This window comes from Oryzias latipes, chromosome 3 (assembly GCF_002234675.1).
Source record: "Oryzias latipes chromosome 3, ASM223467v1".
Taxonomy (NCBI): domain Eukaryota; kingdom Metazoa; phylum Chordata; class Actinopteri; order Beloniformes; family Adrianichthyidae; genus Oryzias; species Oryzias latipes.
In genome coordinates, this window is record NC_019861.2 from 1176365 (window position 1) to 1194902 (window position 18538).

The following is an 18538-nucleotide window of genomic DNA, read 5'->3' on the forward strand; positions in this document are numbered from 1 at the left end:
AGCTTTCAGTTTAGAGTTTACGCTGCTCATTTGGCAGCAAGTTCACCATCAACTAGAACCAACAACTGAAAAGCCTTTCCAGTGGCAAAGAAGTCTTCCGTTTGTCTTCAGACATCGAGTCTCAGCTTGGTCAGAAAGGGCTGCCTGAGCCGTCCGTGCTTTGGCTGATCCCTCCTCCATTTTCCCTCGCCTCCTCTACAGCGGGGAGCAGGAGGAGACGAGTCCCGTCATGTTTCACTAGCAGAAACACCCTCGGGTCGACCTACCCGCCCCACCCGCCCCACAGACTCGCCCAGACAAGCTTCACGCTGTGTGCACGTGCGAGAGTCGTACCTTTTCTGCCTCCTGGCTGCAGCGCTCGGTGCGGTTGGTGAATTTGCGAACTTCCTCCTGGGACTTGGACGGGTCGGCCTTGGCGTGCGTTTCCCTGTTGGCGGCGGTCCACTCCTCCTTCTTGGCCTGATGGTAGCTCTTCTTACTGGACTCCACCTGGAAGGACAGAACAGTGAGGGATGGGAGCTCTACAGCCGTCACAAAATCCAAAAATGTTCACCTCAACAACACAACAGGATGAGAAGAGGACTGGTGTGAGCTTCAAGGGTCAAAAAGCAACGTTTTGGAAAGTGGTTTTGAATTTTATTCCACAAAAATGTCACATCAGCTCCTTTTCTAGTTTCTTCAAAACAGAAAACAAACAGTGAAACTCAATTTTTATATTTTAATCCACTGAATGACTGGACTTAAAATGAGGAGGATTTAGAAAACAAAAAGGCTAAAAATGGAAGATTTCGCCGGAGAACCTCCCAAACGGGTCAAACTTTGCTGATATCAGGTGGTGAGGCTCAGATGACCTGGGACAAAGCTTTTTTTATTCTTTTCAAACACAAAGTTATTCCAAATGTCAGATCAGAGCCTCACCATCTGAAGGACTCTCTGTACGTCAGGGACGAGGACACGCGTGCTGCTTAGATGTGGGTGGAGCCTTTGCATCCCTCAGCAGCGAGTGGATGAAAGGACCGAATGATCCAGAAGACTTTAGGGCAGGAGAGCTTCCAGAGTTTAGCTAAAGGCAGCATCGCTGCAGGTTTGTAAGGCAGCCAGGACTGCAGAAGGTCCTGAAAGGTTTCTCTGCTCCTCAGCAGGACGGCGCCGCGGCTTCAACCTGGAAGTCTGAGCTGACCTGCTGCGGTCCACGTCGTTCCCTCACAGCGCTTCAAAGATGACGAGCATGGTAACCATGGTAACCAAGCAGAGCACTGAAACAAATCTATCACACTTTTTTCTTCAACTTTTCATAAGTTCAAAGTCTTTTTTACGTCATGTGAACTTTTAGAGGATGAGCTTTTTTTCCACAGACGGGGGACTGGAACATCAAAAACAGACGCGTCCCCTCCATAAGATCCCACCCCGTGGACGTGGGCGGAGCCTCACCTCCTTCAGCTTGCGCACCCAGGGCTTCTGAGCTTTACGGAAGCCGTCGTCTGCCTCCTTGGTTTCTCGCAGGCCGCCCATCAGCTGCTTGTGGAAGGCGTCTTTCTGCCAGCTGCGCACCTTCTCGCTGTCTTCAACCGCCAGCCGCTGGCGCAGCTCCATGTGCAGCTCGCTGAGGCTGTCTGCCGCCTGCATGAAGGCGTGCCACGCCTTCTCCAGAGTGCCGTACTGGGGCCCTGAGAACAAACACGTCACAATGGAGCCGCTTGTCTTAGAGTCGTGCTCATGAGTGATGAGGGGTCAAACGTTGAGGTGACCTTTCTCCACGATGCCCCTCCACCTCTTGGCCCAGTCACTCAGCTGGAGCGAGTAGCTCTTCTCGATCTTTGCCCGCTCCTGAAAGCAGCTGATGAGCTCGCTGCAGAGCCGGTGACCGTCATCGATTCGCTTCACCGTCCTTTTGTAGTTTCCGGGCTGTGGAATTGCAAACCAGCCACAAGTGAGCAGGGAAAACGGTTTTAGGGGGATTTGCTCTCAAATCCTACAAACTAAGTGTGACAGGGAGGCGGGCGACCACGGCCTCTGTCTGACTTTAGTTAGGATCTGTGAGGCAGAAATCCCGTCCTCTCCCTGGTTTCTCACCGTCACAGAACTGGAATCAGCAAAGACTTTTGATAAACAACCATTACCTTCAAGTCTTCCAAAAAGCAGCAGAAGAATGGCTTTAACAAACGTTTGGACACACCTTCCCATTCATTTGAATGAGAAGGTGTGTCCAAACCTTTGGTCTGGACTGTATATATTTACGAAATTGTATTTTTTAAAAGTGCATTGGATCTCAGTTCTACACATAAATGCATCTTTCACTCGTTTTAGCTTTAACCCTAAAGGCCCGTACACACCGGGACGAATATTCGCCAGGCGTTATTCGCCAGCGTTTTTCGCCACGTCTTTTGTGTTCGCACCCAGGCGATTTTCGCTGACGATGAGCCGAGTGAACATGCAATTTCATTCCCTGACATTAGATGGCGCTTAATGTAAACAGAAATACTCCTGTACACAAGGTGGCGCTGCGCAACTTTACGCTTCTTAAAGTCGCTTTTCACTCAGAAGAAGAGAGCAAGTATTTACACGCTTGTCAGAATCAAACAAAGAAAACATGAATATTTCAAGCATCAGTAGCTCCAACTGGTGCTTGGTTCGGGGATATTTTAGAATGTCCGTCATTATTTCTATGCGGCAGTGTAGACGCTACCTGGCGTCTATCTTCTTCGCTGGTATGTGTGCTCAGAAAGGCAGTTTTGTGTTTGAGCGCCCCCAAGTTGTGTTTTACTGTAACTTCAGAAGCTCCAGACACGTGTGCAAAAGCGCCATTCTCATTGGTCGAATAGATTTCGACGCGACGCGTCAAAAAAAAAAAAAAAACCCGAGCCGTTTTTTCGCGTCGGTGTGCACACTCTCATTGGTGCCCTTTGTTTAGTCACGAGGCGTTTTCGCCGACGAAATTTGTCCCGGTGTGTACGGGCCTTTATGCTATCTTATGGGGTCAAAATGACCCCAGCCTCACATTGTTGTCACGTGTTATCCCTACCAGGACAGTGTTTTTCAACCTTTTTTGAGCCAAGGCACATTTTAACCTTGATAAAAATCCTGCAGCACACCAGCATCAAAAAATGTAAAAAGTAAATACAAATAAAAACTGATGGACAGTCCCTCTATGATCTCACGTACATTATTATGATGATTGTGGCAGAAAAAGCTGGAAGTTGCAGCTGTTTTTTCTAAAAGTTGGAATAAAAGTTAAGTTTGTTTTCCGTAGTAATTTTCAACTAAATTATTTGACATTTTACCCTGATAGTTGTTTTTCCCTCCAGTTTATTAACATGTAATTTTATTTAACCTCACAAAAAACAAATATATTCTTTCTAAATAGTGATTTATTTTTTTAATATTTATTTCAATGATTGTGCAAAGACATCTGTAATTTTAGAACAATATGATCCCAAAAAAGACTAACATTATATTTATGTTTTCTGTAGCTACACAAAAGTGAAGATGTTGAAGTTTTATTAGTTTTTCTTTTGTCTTAATCAAAGATGAAGTCTTTGAAAACTTTAACAAAAGTGTTTTATTTCTTTTTAGATGATTAAATTCTTTCAGTTTAGTTTAATTGTGTCTGTTTCACCTTCATCCTGTGTCTTAAATGTTGTTCTTACTTCTTCTTAAGTTTAACATCTAAAATAATCCAGACGTTCTTAGAAAAGTGTTTCAGTCAGAAAGATGACTTGGACCAAACTCTGGGATGTTTGGCTGTTAAGAAACACAAACCTGGAAGGAGAACTAAACTGTTGACCTCTGACCTCTGATTTCATCAAGAAGACTTAAAAACTGTTAAATGTGTGTTTGTTGTGGTTTGAGACGTTTAACAGGAAGACTCATTGTACGCTGAGATACTGTCACTTTAACCCAATGCATCATGGGAGATGTAGTGATGTCAGACAGACTCTCTTCTCTGAGCTTCATGGTTTTGTTCTCTTGTTCCACGGTCTGACACCGGATTCTGTGGAAAGCTACACCGCTAAAGACGAGCTTTAGCTGGTATTTCTGTTGGAACTGAGAGACTTTATGAGCAGAATCAGAACAAGGAAGTGAAGACTTTAACCACTTCTGATTGGTCAGACTGATGACATGTGATTAAGCCTCCAAGAATGATTGGTGGAGACAGTTAAAGGGGCGGGACTTTTCCTAAAACAGCTGAAGCTACGGCTAAATCGCTGTACCGTCATTCTTATCAAAATGTCTTTAATAAAATCAAATAAACACAAAGAAAAAGTATTTTATGATCTTTTATATTCCTAACTACTCAGTGTTTTATCAGGGCCTGTTTGGATAAATCTGAATTTCCTTAGAATGCCTGATCATTTACATCGCCTTCTCTGCCTGGTGGAAGTCGCTCCTTTTGTTTGCTGCTGTTTTCACATCTGCGCTTTGTGAGACACCGGCGGACTGACTTTACTACCAACAATAGAACAGAGCAGATCGCTGGGAACATAAAATCTCCATTTTCCCTAAGATAAATCGTCTAAAGTAACAATAATAAAATAATAATAATGTTTTTTTTTTAAATTGTCATATGAATTCTAAATTACAAATTGTATTTTCATCTTCAAATCCTGAATTGCATATTATAACTTTGACTAATAAACTTCCTGTCTGAACCGTTCCATCTGTTCATGATCCCTTCTCCCACTTTTTTAAAGAATGACAAAGATCTTCAGCAAACTGCACACAGGAAACACGGCACTGAGGAGACTGATTGACACGGTCAACAGCCAATCAGGACGCAGAACACAATGCACTGTTGAAATTAAAAACCCACAAAACAGCAAGACTGCATCCGATCCAATACTGCATACAGCAAAGGAACTCATTAACCAACGTCTGTCTTCACATCAGCACCTCATAGCCTTTTTGACACTTTAATGAGACGAATGAAAGATTGTTGATGAAAACCAAATGTGTGGGTCAGGGGTTCAATTCCCAAGACACCCAACTCCACACTGCCGTCCATCACTTGAATGAGCTGAATGATGGACAGCAGTCTGAGGGTCGTCTGGTCAGGTCTAACAGCCAGAGACCTCTGATGAGCTGAAGCAGAGAAGACCCGATGGGAGGCAGCCTGCCGGGTTTGTAGTGAGGGGAAGAGTGCTTACCTCCCAGAAGCTGTCCGAGCTCCCGAGCGAACCCAGGTCTCCGTTTGAAGACATGCTGGGGTCGGCCTTGCAGCACCGAATGATGGCGGCTGCACAAGAGACTGTTGAAAAGAAAAGGAGATGAAACAGCTCAAGACTCTCAGTCCATCAGGCACCTTCTGCTTTTAGGAACAGAATGCAGAAAAGTTCAACACTTTTGTGTGACAGAGGCTTATCAACCATAAAAAAGCCCACCCAAAGAGTGAAATATTGACAGATTTTAAAGGCAAAGGACTGATACACCAACACAAAAGCTGTTCAGAAGAACCCGGAATAGGAACGAAGCAACGATGAGACACAGCAACTCATTGAAATGTGGCTGGATGGATGCAGACCCATTGAAACATCTTTTAAACGTGTCCAACGTGTCCATCATGGACGGATGGATGGATGGGTGGGTGGATGGGTGGATGGATGGGTGGGTGGATGGATGGATGGATGGATGGATGGATGGATGGATGGATGGATGGATGGATGGTAAACAGTAGAAAAACAATAGAAGCCCCTTCCTGCTCTAGTGTGAACACCATTGGCTACACGTGTGTTCTTGAACCCCCGTCACGCCTGCTGTGTCCGTAGCTTCAGAGGCTCAGTCAGCATTATGCAAACTTCTAAGCATGGAGCAGAGAAAAGCACTACAGCTATTTTTCATGTTTATTCTGATGTGAAAAACAAATGTTTTTAACGAGGATTTCTATCAAGTGTTTTTGGTCAAATAGGAAGGGGGGGGCATCAAACCTAAGACAGCAGTTTGAATGGAGTCATGAGAGCGTCTCCCTGACCTTTGCAGACCTCTGCAAAGGTCAGAGCATAGACCCGGTCCGGCTCAGCCCAGGGCTTCAACGTGTCAGGAAAATGGATTTTAGGTGAATTCCGACTGAAAGAGTCTGCTGGTCTGGACTCATTCCACTTCATTTGGTCCTGAAGCTCGGTTGGTCTATATTCAGTCTGCCGTTGCTGAACTTTCCTGTTTTGAACCAAAGCTTATAAACAAAACCATGTGACTAAAGATCTCTTCAGTCATTGGTTAGGAATTCCGAGGGCGGGGCAGAAAGGCTGAAATGACGGAAGTCCTGCGCTTTGCAATCCTTGTCGGAATAGTTCACTTATTCAAAGTTTAGATTTCACAGACCAGTTTTGAACGTCTGCATCAACGTCAGTACAACCCTTTTTATTGCTGCTTTGGTTTGCTGCAGACAGGCTGCGGGGCGGTTACTGACAAGATGGCGGCTGAGAAGGTTCACGGGTAGATGTTTATGACATATGGATTGTTGGGAAAACAGTGCGTCAAGCTACGTTTGTCACGTTAGAAGATGTTTCAATGAGTCTGCATCCATCCAGCCACATTTCAATGAGTTGCTGTGTCTCATCGTTGCTCCTTTCCTATTCCGGGTTTCGGACCAGGGTCTGCTTGGGTGTGTCCAGACTGAAAATTTGTTCTGGATTATCAGGGGAAAAGAAGTCTGGTTCACTTTAAGCGAATCAAATGTGTCCAGTCTGGATCCAGCCTTGGAGACACACAAACACGATGGTCTTTGTTCATATTCCTGTTTTGGTCATCATAAAACTAAGACTAAAATATGAGTTATATCTTGAATGGTTTTATTTTTGCTTTCCAGTCGGTGTTAAATTTATAATGCAATGTCACATGACTCTCCTTTACAAACCGTTTTAATGTCTTGGGCACATTCTGTTTGATATCTTCATATTATTTCATCAACTGGTGTGTTTTGCAAAAGCCAAGTGGACACATTTCCAGCCTGAACAGACTCTGTAGGGAACCGCCCCACACGGATCAGCTGTTTGCCTGATGACACCTTTGCTCTCAGCCTCTCAGCACTGGGAGCAGCGCGGCGCTAACATCAGTTCAGCTGTAACCTTGGCGAGGTCTGCAGGGAACAATGTGGTCCCGCCAGCAGCAGGAGTCAGGGCGAGCACTCCCATGAATCTTAAAGGCATTACATACCATAAATGGTAGACGGGTCTGACACAGTCTAGTTCATGAGGTATGCTCAGGATTGGGCAACACCTCGTATGGATGGACGGTGTAACCTTCACAGAAGTGTTGGAAATGACAGAACGGTGTGTTTGTGTCACAGGAGAGGAGAAAGTATGCTGCAAGCAGGCGAGGAATCTGCCACTGACGTGTCTGAACATGTAGACCAACAACTGACTTTGCCCGGGAAGCTAATTACTGTTTTTAGAGCAGAAACATTACTGGGAGCAACAAGATCATCTGAACACTTCTCAAGTCTCCTTGAGGGTCTCATGTTTTTGTCTTCAAGACAACAGCTGATACCAGCTGGTCGAAGTGGCAAGGAGCCATGAACAACACCTCTTTAACGACTAGAGGGATGGATAAAGACTCAAGAATTCATGGAGATACAATGTCGTCTGCTGAGAAAAACCTCTGATCTGTATTTTGGCCAGTGTTGTTGCTGTTGACAACAGCGAGCAACGTTTGCGGCTGCAGGTGGATCCAACCAGACGATCTGCACCAAAGCCCCCCAGGGGGTCTTCTATGCTCAGACAGGACAGAGGGCTTGCTCTAAGACGCCACTCAAATTCAAAACCCATTTTTAAATATACCGTTTGTCGCTGTGCTGTTCAGTTTCTGTTCTGCAGTTTGACTCGCCTAATCCAGACTTTTCTCAGACCTTTTCCCTCCCTTTTGTAAACAGCTTCCTCTGCCCTCACCTTATAGGATTGTTTCAGGAGGTCAACCCTTCAGCCAGTCTCTAATCCTGGCAAGACTATTTCTGAGCACTTTGCTCCTTCCTATGGAGGAGTGAGAGGTGGTATAGAGGTGTCCAGAGGCATCATGGGACATTAAAAAGGTGTACAGTTGACTGGGGGGTTTGGAGGTGGCAGACAGGCAAAAGAAGGTGTTATGGGGTGATCAGAGACAGTTTAGCAGCATACAGAGGTGTTCCAAGTGGTGTTAGAGGAGCATAAGGACAGGTTACAGGGAGGTTTGGAAGTGGTACAGAAGCATACAAAGGCATTCCAAGGGGAACAGATGTAAAATGAGGTGTTACCAATGAGGTGTTAGAAGGGGATCAGAAGTAGTATGGAGGCAGTATATAGGCAAACAGAAGCATTATAGTGGCATTACAGAGGCATTATGGGGGTTTGGAGGTGGTGCAGGTGCATATAGTGAGGATTGTGGGTCATACAGGGACATATAGAGTCATTACAGGAGGACAGGAGTTGGTCCAGAGGCATAAGAATGCATTTGAAAGCGGGCCATAATAGAGTGGTGTACTGCAAGAGTTCCTTTCTTTGACAAAAGCTTTACAAAGGAGGGACAGAGGTGACATTCATAAAGGCCTAGACACACCCCGCACACTGTGGGGGGTCGTAGGCAGGGATAGGTACTGACGGTCGCACCGGTTACCCTGATCTGGCATCTGATTGGTGGGACACACCTGATCCAGGTAATCAGCTGTGAGCAGAGCAGTGATATCTGGAAAAGATATGCAGGGACAGTGGCCCTTAAGGCCGGGAGTTGCCCACCCCTGTTGTAGAGTGTAGCGTATGCAAAGGAAGACCGGACCCTTTAAATCAATGAGCCTGATGACATCACTGCAATGTGTCGACAGTGTTTTCTGCTAAGCAGCCTGTTTCAATTTCAAAGTGCACCCAAAGCTCATATGGACGGTTCTCCTGAGCGTCTCCACCCAGTTCTGGTTGTGGCTGCTAAACAGAACTAAAGCGTTCTGCATGTCTTCAGGGCACTGGCAGAGTGTCTGGACCTCTAACCTCCCAACCAGCTGGGTTTTCTGGTTATGAGCCTTCTGACAACGTTCCGTCTAAAACTGGCCTTTTTTGTCCTGACCTGAGACTGACAACATCTCATCGAGTCCTTCGTATTTATAGGATAACTTCATCAACACAGACTCAACCATTCCATGCCCCCATCTGCCACCATCAGGTCTCTTGAACCAGATCAGGTTTCTGGTGTCGGCTGTACTTCCTATACTGGGTAACTTCCTAACGCTTGACAACAGAACTTAGAACGCCAGAACTCAGAGGTTCCTGGACTCAGTTGTCTTCATGTGAAGGCAGGAGACTCAATGAAACATTTCACAAAATTTAAAACAGACAGGAGACTGTTTTCTTGAGTACAAGTACCCACAAGTACTATAATATGTGTGGGGACAAGTACCACAGCCAAATGCCTGAATCTATGTATTGATAACTCAACAGAATTCATTTAAATACTCGTTTATTTTTGAAATATTTGTTCCAAAATGTACACAGTGTTAAACATAAATGATAGTTTGGATGTGAAAAACTTTATTTACCCAAATATTCTGATTTCAACTGAGAAATGTAAATAGAAAAATGATACATTTCCTACATTAACAGCTAACGGATGAGATGTTTTTATGTCTAATGTTGGATTTCCTCAGTCAATGCTGGATCATGGAAGCTAAGATGGATTCAGACAAAACATCTGAACCCAACTTTACCCAATGTGTCATTAAGTCCATCCATCTAAAAAACAAGAGTACATTTTAGGAAAACGGGCATTTCCTTATCTGGAGCACGGCGTGTTGCACATGTGACCTCATCCTGGCTAAGCCAATCAGACTGGAGGTTGTTATTTGGGGCTGGTAGATCAGGACACCTGCGTGCATCATGTAACCACAGTCAGTCATTTTATTTTGGTCTTTGGATTTTTATTGCTGTAAAGCTTTGGTGTCCCAGAGTTTTTTATTTCTGACATTCAAAGACGGATCCTCCACAGCCCAGAGGCTGTCGTCAGCTCCTGCTGCTGAGACAACAAAAGAGACACAAAAGCACAACGAGAGCAGTAAATAATGCTGCAGTCCTCTGCAGATCTGCTAGAGAGGACAGGAGGAGGATTCTGATTGTTGGTTTATCAAGAAGTGGGTCAAGCCAGTGATGAAGAGGAGGAGGGGATGAGGACGGAGTGACGAGTCCAGACCGTATAAGCTCCCCTGGAAAACTCCTGCCCAATAATCTGATTACTGGGAAGCAACAGCTTCCCTGCAGCTGCAGGCGCCAGGAAGAGGGCAGAGGAAACTCTTCTGCGTTCCAGTCGGGTCTTAGGATGAGGATGATCGCTGTGGGCAAACGTGGGAGGTCAAGGCTCCCACCCACTTCAAATGTCAGAGCAGGACCAGATCTGGTCCTTCCTGCAGCCGACAGGAAGCTGTGACCTTCTCAATGACACAAAGGTCGAAGGTGAACATGAGCAGAACTGTCGTCTGCCAATGCCCCTGATCTTGAGAAAATTACCCGGACAGAAGAGACTCGGACCTGGACCAAGACTACGCAGCTGAGAATTCATGCGGACGGAAAAACCGTCCGACTGTTTACCGTCGTGGATCTCATGGTTTCTATGCCTTTATGGAGCCGGCAGAGACGGTTCCACCATCCCTAAGCGCTGGACAATCAGAGGTTGTAATCGGTCAGCAGTTTTTGATGAAGAGCAGCACTTCTCATCAGAACCATTTCAGATCAGAAACTCCTTAAGTCCTAAAGTAAAGGAATCCCACTCTTTACTTTCTGATCTACGGTCAAACTGTCGCCCCGTTTCTACACCCGTCTGTGTTGTTGGGGTTACGTAATCATCGTTGGCTTACACGCTATAACCACCATTATATGATCGTCTCAGTTCCATCTTTCAGTGAGAACACACTGGCTGACTACACAGGACATGACCTTCCTGTCCCGCCTGATTGAAGGACCACGTTCACGTCTGCAACCTGCAGCTTTCAATAAAGAGGCTCCATGCGCCGGGAAGACAGAAGTCAGACAGACCGGCTCTCCTCTCCTGTGTGGTGCTTCTCTTTATCAAGGAAAAATCAGAACCCTGACATGCCTAACAGAACCATCCATAAAAAACATACTTAAAATGGTTTTTTAGACCAGACAATGTGGAGCAGCTTCTTACGTAAAGTTCAGGATGTTTTAGTCACCTGACTCACAGGGAAGTGTGCCGGTTGAAATCCAACAGAAAGACGATTTTCAACCGAGAAGGAGGTTTTGTTTGGAGACCCTAATCAGAGCAAAAGCTGCACCTTCGACTTTAGTCCCATTTGGAATTTGTCCCTGCCCCCAAAGTCAACAACGCCTGAAAACAGACACGAGCACAGAAAAGTCTGGATTCCCACTGGAACCGTAATCATTCCTGGTAGTCCTGTTTAAACAGATTTATCCCAAACCAAACGTGATCGTGGTGCATTCAGGTGCTAAAACAATCCCAACCAAAATTTCCATCCACTGCAAGAGCCAACCAAAAACTGAAAGGAACCGACAGGACTCCACAGGCAGATGAAGATCGGAGGTTCCCGTCTCAACAGAACTCCTTCATGCTCTTGAAGGCAGCACAAGGTGCACCAGAGGATTGGTCAGTCCAAAAGCTCTCAGACTTTGGTTCTGTTCAATAGTTTCTGTTTCCGACAGACGTCGAGTAAATCATAGATATGTTCAATAAAACAAAGCAGAACCAGCAGCATAAAAGAGCAATTCTTCTTCTAAAAACCAAACAGAGGCAGCAGGACTCACCTTATCAGAGACGAAATAGAAATGGACAGACGTCCAACCAGAAGACGGCCTTCGCCTCCTCAGCTGGAAAGGTAAAGGGGCAGAGGCAGGAGCGAGAGGACCCCCCAGGAGCAGAGCAGAGAAAACATGGAGAGGTTAGTCAGGCGGCAGAGCGGTTAGGAAGGCTGGGAGCTGGGCGGAGGCAGCACATTCTGGGAGTCATGGTGAAAGCCGGAGCTCGGCTGTTCTGGAGCTCGGCTGTTCTGGGGCTCGGCTGTTCTGGGGCTCGGCTGTTCTGGGGCTCGGCTGTTCTGGGGCTCGGCTGTTCTGGGGCTCGGCTGTTCTGGGGCTCGGCTGTTCTGGGGCTCGGCTGTTCTGGGGCTCGGCTGTTCTGGGGCTCGGCTGTTCTGGGGCTCGGCTGTTCTGGGGCTCGGCTGTTCTGGGCCTCGGCTGTTCTGGGCCTCGGCTGTTCTGGGCCTCGGCTGTTCTGGGCCTCGGCTGTTCTGGGGCTCGGCTGTTCTGGGGCTCGGCTGTTCTGGGGCTCGGCTGTTCTGGGGCTCGGCTGTTCTGGGGCTCGGCTGTTCTGGGGCTCGGCTGTTCTGGGGCTCGGCTGTTCTGGAGCTCGGCTGTTCTGGAGCTCGGCTGTTCTGGAGCTCGGCTGTTCTGGAGCTCAGCTGTTCTGGAGCTCAGCTGCAGGTCTTTTTCCACATAAACGACTCCACTGTATTTAGGAGAGGATGACCAGAACATGTCCTGAGAGGTTTTGGGGAACAACATCGTTCTCTAAGTTAGAGCATTGAAGATGGGCGTGGCCGGGTCTGCCGACATGACAACGACCCGGAGCACACAGACACACAATCCATGGACACCAGTGAGGAGAACCAAGGAGTGGCTCCATAAGGAGCAGATCCAGGTTCTGGAGCAGTCTAGCCAGTCTCCAGACCTCAACCCAATAGAAACTCTTTGGAGGGAGGTCAAACTCTGTTTCTGAACCACAGCCTAGAAACCTGACTGATCTAGAGGAGATCTGGGAGGAGGAGTGGGCCAAACCTGGTGAAAAAACTACAGGAAACCCTGTTTCATAGCAACTAAAGGCTACTGTTTTTACAGATTTTCTTTTTAGATGAGGTCTCTCACAGTGGACATGCACCTTAGATGAACATGTCCTAAGTGGGAGAACTTGCAAGATCACAGGGTGTTCAAATAGGTATTTGCCCTACTGTAAAGTAGGGGTGTGCCAAAATATCGATATGGTGAGATATCGCGATATTTAGTACCGTGATTGATTCTCGATGCGTCTTCATCAAGTATCGACCTTTTATTTACGTTTAAAGACCCTGTAAAACGTTATATTAACCATCCTTTGCTAAGACGATTCTTCGTTGTGAGATTGTCTGTCGCAGGCGGACGAAGAAGAACACACATTCAAACAAAGATGGCGGAGGGGAAAAACAAGGAGAATAGTGAGAGCGGCAACCTAAAAGACGCGCCGGCAGCTTTGAAGCTGCATCACCTGGAGGTTTGTGAGAAAGTCGTGGTTGTTGATGGCCTGAAGCCGACACGGCCCGGCATGGATAGCTCTGTCCAGGCGGAGCTACCGCCGTCTGCTAGAGAGCAGGGACACAAACGGGTTTGCTGTTTAAATGTACAACTTAGGGGCTCCGTCCCTGCAGCGCGGTGGAGAACGAGGGATTTGGGTTTTTGTTGAACGCTTTGATATTTCCTCTCAGAAATACTGAAACAATGATCCCTGCACTGAACGCCCAGACCAGAGCTATGGTTGAGATGGAAACGGAAGAAAGAGGGGCATCCCTGCCCTTAGACCCCCCCTTCTCCTCAAAGGTAGACCAGCAGCGTCTTGACGCTAAAAAGCCTGTGGTTCTCCAGAAAAACATGAACATCCAAACATACATCACATGCAGCTTTACCCAAACGTGTTGTTCACAAAGATGTTTACTTTTAGATGCACTTTAAGTTCATGGATTTTATTCCTGGTCATTTATTTTGAAAGCAGTTTATGTCTTAAATAACTTAAAGGAAAGTTTCTAGATACTTGATTTTTATTTTTCTGGGAGAATTTTATTTTTGTTTACACCACATTTGCACTAAATGGTGTCATTTATTTTTAACAAAGACACTAGAATTAGTTCACAGAATTAATATCTGATTCACAGCCATTTCCTTTAACCCTTGTGCTATCTTAGATGACCCCCCCTTGCATTGACGTGTTCCCCCTACCATGACAAAGGTGGATAAAGGTGGAAAGATTTCATGTAATCCATGGACACCATTGAAGATCACAAATCATTGAAGAAAAAAGGTTCAGAGCACTGTCTAGTGGGTCTAGATGACCCCACTGCCAATGTTAAAGTGCCTAGGATAGAACAAGGGTTAATATTGCGATGGCTATGCTTTTGTTTTTCATAAGTTAATACCAATGTGCCTGGCAGCTACTTGATTTATTCATTTTTTATCCTGTTTACAGCAATTTTGTACTAAATAATGGAACTGCTGTTCATGTTCACTATTGTTTAACTGAATTTAACAGATATTTCAAATTGAAAATTGTCATTATTTGTCAGAGACAGAGTATTACTGATTTAAGCAAAAGTCTGTTATTCATTACACCAAATAGGACACAAGTTATTCATTATTATTGTGTTTAAAAACTAAAAAATAAAAGCAAAAAGCAGTTTTTCAAGTTCTTCTTTCTTAAAGTTTGATATATCGTGAGTTGTTAGAGACGATATACAGATTATCACATCATCGCCATATCGTGATAGTATCGTTATCGTGAGCAATATATCAGAAATTGTATCGTATGGTGAGGTACCCAGTGACTCCCAGCCCTGCTGTACGGCCTCCTATCATGAAATGTTTTGTCACTCCTCCAAGTCCAGATGATCGTTTTGGTTAAACCCGGTCAGTACGGTGGGACTACTCCATTCTCCCTCAGCCTCCAACTGTTTTCCTGTTGGGCGGAGAAACAAGGAGCAGTGTAGAGACTGCAGTGTCCAAGAAAAATCCTGCTCCCAAACACATCTGTTCAAGCTCGCCACAGGCCAGACCCACATGACTGAGCCAGAACCACATGACTGAGGCCACGGTTGGACCAGCACCGCCCACACACCGGCACCCAAAAGCTGCAGAGATTAAAGCAGAACCCGATTCCTGCTGGTCACATCGGACAGCCTGAAACCAGGATCCTCGGAGAACCTCCTGAGATTGGGAAGGAGCAGATTTAACTTCAAAATAGCCATCGGTACCCCCCCCCCCCCCCCTCCTCCGCTTTGCCAAATCTTCAAGGCACTGTTGGCTTTCTTTAAATGATAGACTCCAAGCAAACTTAAATATTCTAGTGGACTCTGGCAGATTACAGACCTGGAATGTCAGGCTGCTTCATGTCAGGCTGCAGAACCCAAGCCCCCACCTTCCCAAAAACCCAAATGTTGCAGTTCCTTCAATAACCACTGAAGGCAGGTTTCATAAAGTGACCAATTTCCCACAAAGCCAATGTTTTCAAAGTTCCACTGAACGTAAACCCCGCCTGGTAATGACCCTTTTTGATTGGCAGGTGGGTGGTCACATAGATCGACTGATCAAAGCTAGCTTCACCTGATCCCGAGCTTCCTCTGCTCCAACGTTCATTTCAGGTTTCAACGGCCCAGAATCCTTTGGGTGACGTCAGAGACGATGGTTGTGTCTGAATCCCCTCCCTGACCGCTAACTAATAAAACTAGATAGAGCGGGACGATGTCGTGCCCTGGATTTTAAAACCAATTCAGACGCCATGCTCACCTTTTTTTATGGCAGATATGTAAGAAATAAGTTAAAATCTAATTATGAGCGTTTTGGGACGATTATTTATGAGTCCATTGTCTTTTGAAGATAAAAATGTTGATAATTTATTTTAAAAAATACATTCTTTTGGTCAAAATTGTTCCGACGCAATGCATTGTGGTCCATATTTGCAGATCTAGTGAGCATGGATGCACACTGGCTTTTCCACAGAGACTTCTGGGAAATTTGTAGGGCTCTGGATTTTGGAGATTCAGACAGAACTAGAAAATGACAAACGCACCATATAGGGGTAAAGGTGGGAATTTGGACACAGCCTATGTTCTACTTTACGAACAAACGCGTGGTGGTGTGAGCGCCCCTGAGTAACTCTTGTCCTAACTCATTATGAACACTTATCCAGGATATAAAGAGAATTCTATATTAAAGAGTTATCGAGTCTAAAAAGTACAGCATCTGTACATCGTCCAGTGGTGTTCCGCTAAAGCCGTCAATAAGGGTTGGACCTGAGATAAATGTGTAAAAAGTCAAAACTGTCAGGCGCAATCAAGAAACTCAACGATTCTTTTTGAATTTGGAGGGTAGACTGGACCGCTTTTCAACACACCTGTGATTCTGAGCTGCAGGTGGCATGAAAACAGGACTTTCCTGCACAGAACGGCAGAACAAGGACATGAGGAAGGAAAATGTGGGCGTTTAGCAACCCTTCCCAGATCCTGAAGAACTAATTCAGTCTCTACAAACAAGTTCCTCCAGAGCTCAGCTTCCATGGAAGTAGCACCTGACGCTCACCTGAGACCGCCCAGAAAATGCAAGCATGGCATCACTAAGCCATGACATGGAGGTCTGCCTTAAAGGGTATCAAGCCCTGGCCTTGAACACAACAGGCAGAAGGTGGTATTAACCCACCTGTTGATGTTGGAGCATGCCCAGTAAGGCAGACAGTTAAAGACCACACGTCATCTAAGCTAACAGTTATCTCAACTTCTAATTACAACAGTAATTAAATGTTCCCTCAGCTACAAATATCTATCTCCAACGTGCCAACCGCTTGGATGTTGCAGCTCTGCACGTGTTCCAGCCTAGCCCAGGATCAGTCAGGCTATGGTGGAGCGGCTGCACTGGTGTCAGAGGTGGGATTTGGCCAACGAGAAGACATCACAGTGCAGCACACAAGACATGAGCCAGACAGCACCAGGCGGGTCTGGACTCTGGGTCCTCCTCTGGCTGAGCCATAAACCAGATGATGAGCAACAAGTCAGACGACTGCGGCCGTGCGAATGCTAGCTGTTCTGGAACATTACCTTCAGATGCTAACAGAGTGGTTGTTTCTGAACTACTTCACTACTCACTGCATATAGTGCACTATATGCTATATATATAGCATATAGTGCACTATATGCTATATATATAGCATATAGTGCACTATGTAGTGCATATATAGTGCACTACATGGTGCGTTTACCGTTTTGTAGTGCCGTCCGAATCTACAATTCCAAAGCCGAGTGCTCTGGAAATTTCCTAAAAGTCTCTGCAAACCCAGTGTGCATCGATGCTCACTGGACTGGTGAATATAGACCACAATGCATTGCGTCAGAACAATTATTGTGCGTAAGAAGGCTAACCCTCTCTTCTGCACCATTATTCCAATAACACAACTGGCAATTTTGAAAAAGCGAAGTAATTTTGACTTTGACGGAGGAGTGGGCGTGGTCAACGTTAGCCGTCCTCCCTGCAGGGGGCGCTCCAATCAGAAAGTCAGGTCGGGTAAAAACTTGTTAGAAGTGATCAGTTTGGGGGGTTTTCTGCCCCCTGCTGGTAGCAGAAAACAGTAAAGGCTGAGCGCTGTGGCTCCACGGTGGCGGTCAAAGACTTTGCTTAAGCTCGTTAGCGCCATTTGTTCCTCCGTCCCACAAACCCCCAGCTGTAGTGGACATGCGCAGTCGGCCAGGGGAGATCTTACCTGTTTTGCCCCGGCTCGGAGGCGCAGAGCTGCAGCAGATTGCCCCCGGGGCTGCTGTCGAGACGTGGTCTTCACTGCTCCGTCCACATCCCGCGGGTTTCTTCCCCGCACTCGGCCGTTCACGCGACCAGAACAGCCGATCTTCACAGCTCCTCTTCGGCGGGAAACTTGTGCAGGTCTTGATGTTTCTCTCTGCTTGCGGTGAACTTTTCCTCCGTGAGCAGAAAGAAAAAGTGTTTCTCTTCCGCGCGGACACGCGTGTCTCTCCCCTCTGAAGGCTGCTGGCGTGTCTGTAATCAGATGCTGCTCACCGCAATCTCCATTCATCCGATTACACGGGTTAACCCTTCACTGTCCGCGCTGCCTTCAGGGACTGCGGGAAAAACGGTTCACTGTGCACGCTGCCTTCAGGGATTGCGGGAAGAACCCTTCACTGTCCGCGCTGCTTTCAGGGACTGCGGGAAAATCGCCTCATTGTCCGCGCTGCCTTCAGGGACTTCAGGGAAAAAACGTGTCATTGTCCGCGCTGCCTTCAGGGACTGCGGGAAAAACGGCTCACTGTGTACGCTGTCTTCAGGGATTGCGGGAAGAACCCTTTACTGTCCGCGCTGCCTTCAGGGACTGCGGGGAAAAACTAACACTGTCCGCGCTGCCTTCAGGGACTGCGGGGAAAAAACATGTCATTGTCCGCGCTGCTTTCAGGGACTGCGGGAAAAACGGTTCACTGTGCACGCTGCCTTCAGGGATTGCGGGAAGAACCCTTCACTGTCCGCGCTGCTTTCAGGGACTGCGGGAAAATCGCCTCATTGTCCGCGCTGCCTTCAGGGACTGCAGGGAAAAAACGTGTCACTGTCCGCGCTGCCTTCAGGGACTGCGGGAGAAACGCCTCACTGTCCGCGCTGCCTTCAGGGATTGCGGGAAAAACGCCTCACTGTCCGCGCTGCTTTCAGGGACTGCGGGCAAAATGTCTCACTGTCCGCGCTGCCTTCAGGGACTGCGGGAAAAAACATGTCAATGTCCGTGCTGCCTTCAGGGACTGCGGGAAAAACGCCTCACTGTCCGCGCTTCCTTCAGG

General features: G+C 46.7%; 1 protein-coding gene across 3 annotated transcripts in view; it reads right to left on the minus strand.

Moving 5' to 3' along the window:
- pacsin3 (protein kinase C and casein kinase substrate in neurons 3) overlaps positions 1-17756 on the minus strand; it is a 28109-nt gene extending 10353 nt beyond the window's left edge. Inside the window, exons 1-6 of one of the 3 annotated variants that reach the window (XM_023951406.1) lie at positions 17464-17756; positions 11724-11786; positions 5145-5245; positions 1749-1905; positions 1432-1667; positions 334-489 (exon numbers count right to left, since the gene is read on the minus strand). In XM_023951406.1, the coding sequence (XP_023807174.1) occupies positions 334-489; positions 1432-1667; positions 1749-1905; positions 5145-5198 (603 nt within the window). In that variant the 5' untranslated portion in view covers positions 5199-5245; positions 11724-11786; positions 17464-17756. Of the gene's footprint in view, positions 1-333; positions 490-1431; positions 1668-1748; positions 1906-5144; positions 5246-11723; positions 11787-14535; positions 14674-17463 lie in introns of all 3 variants that reach the window. The other 2 variants (XM_023951420.1, XM_023951412.1) reach the window with 2 other exon arrangements.
- Between the last annotated feature and the right edge of the window lie 782 nt (positions 17757-18538).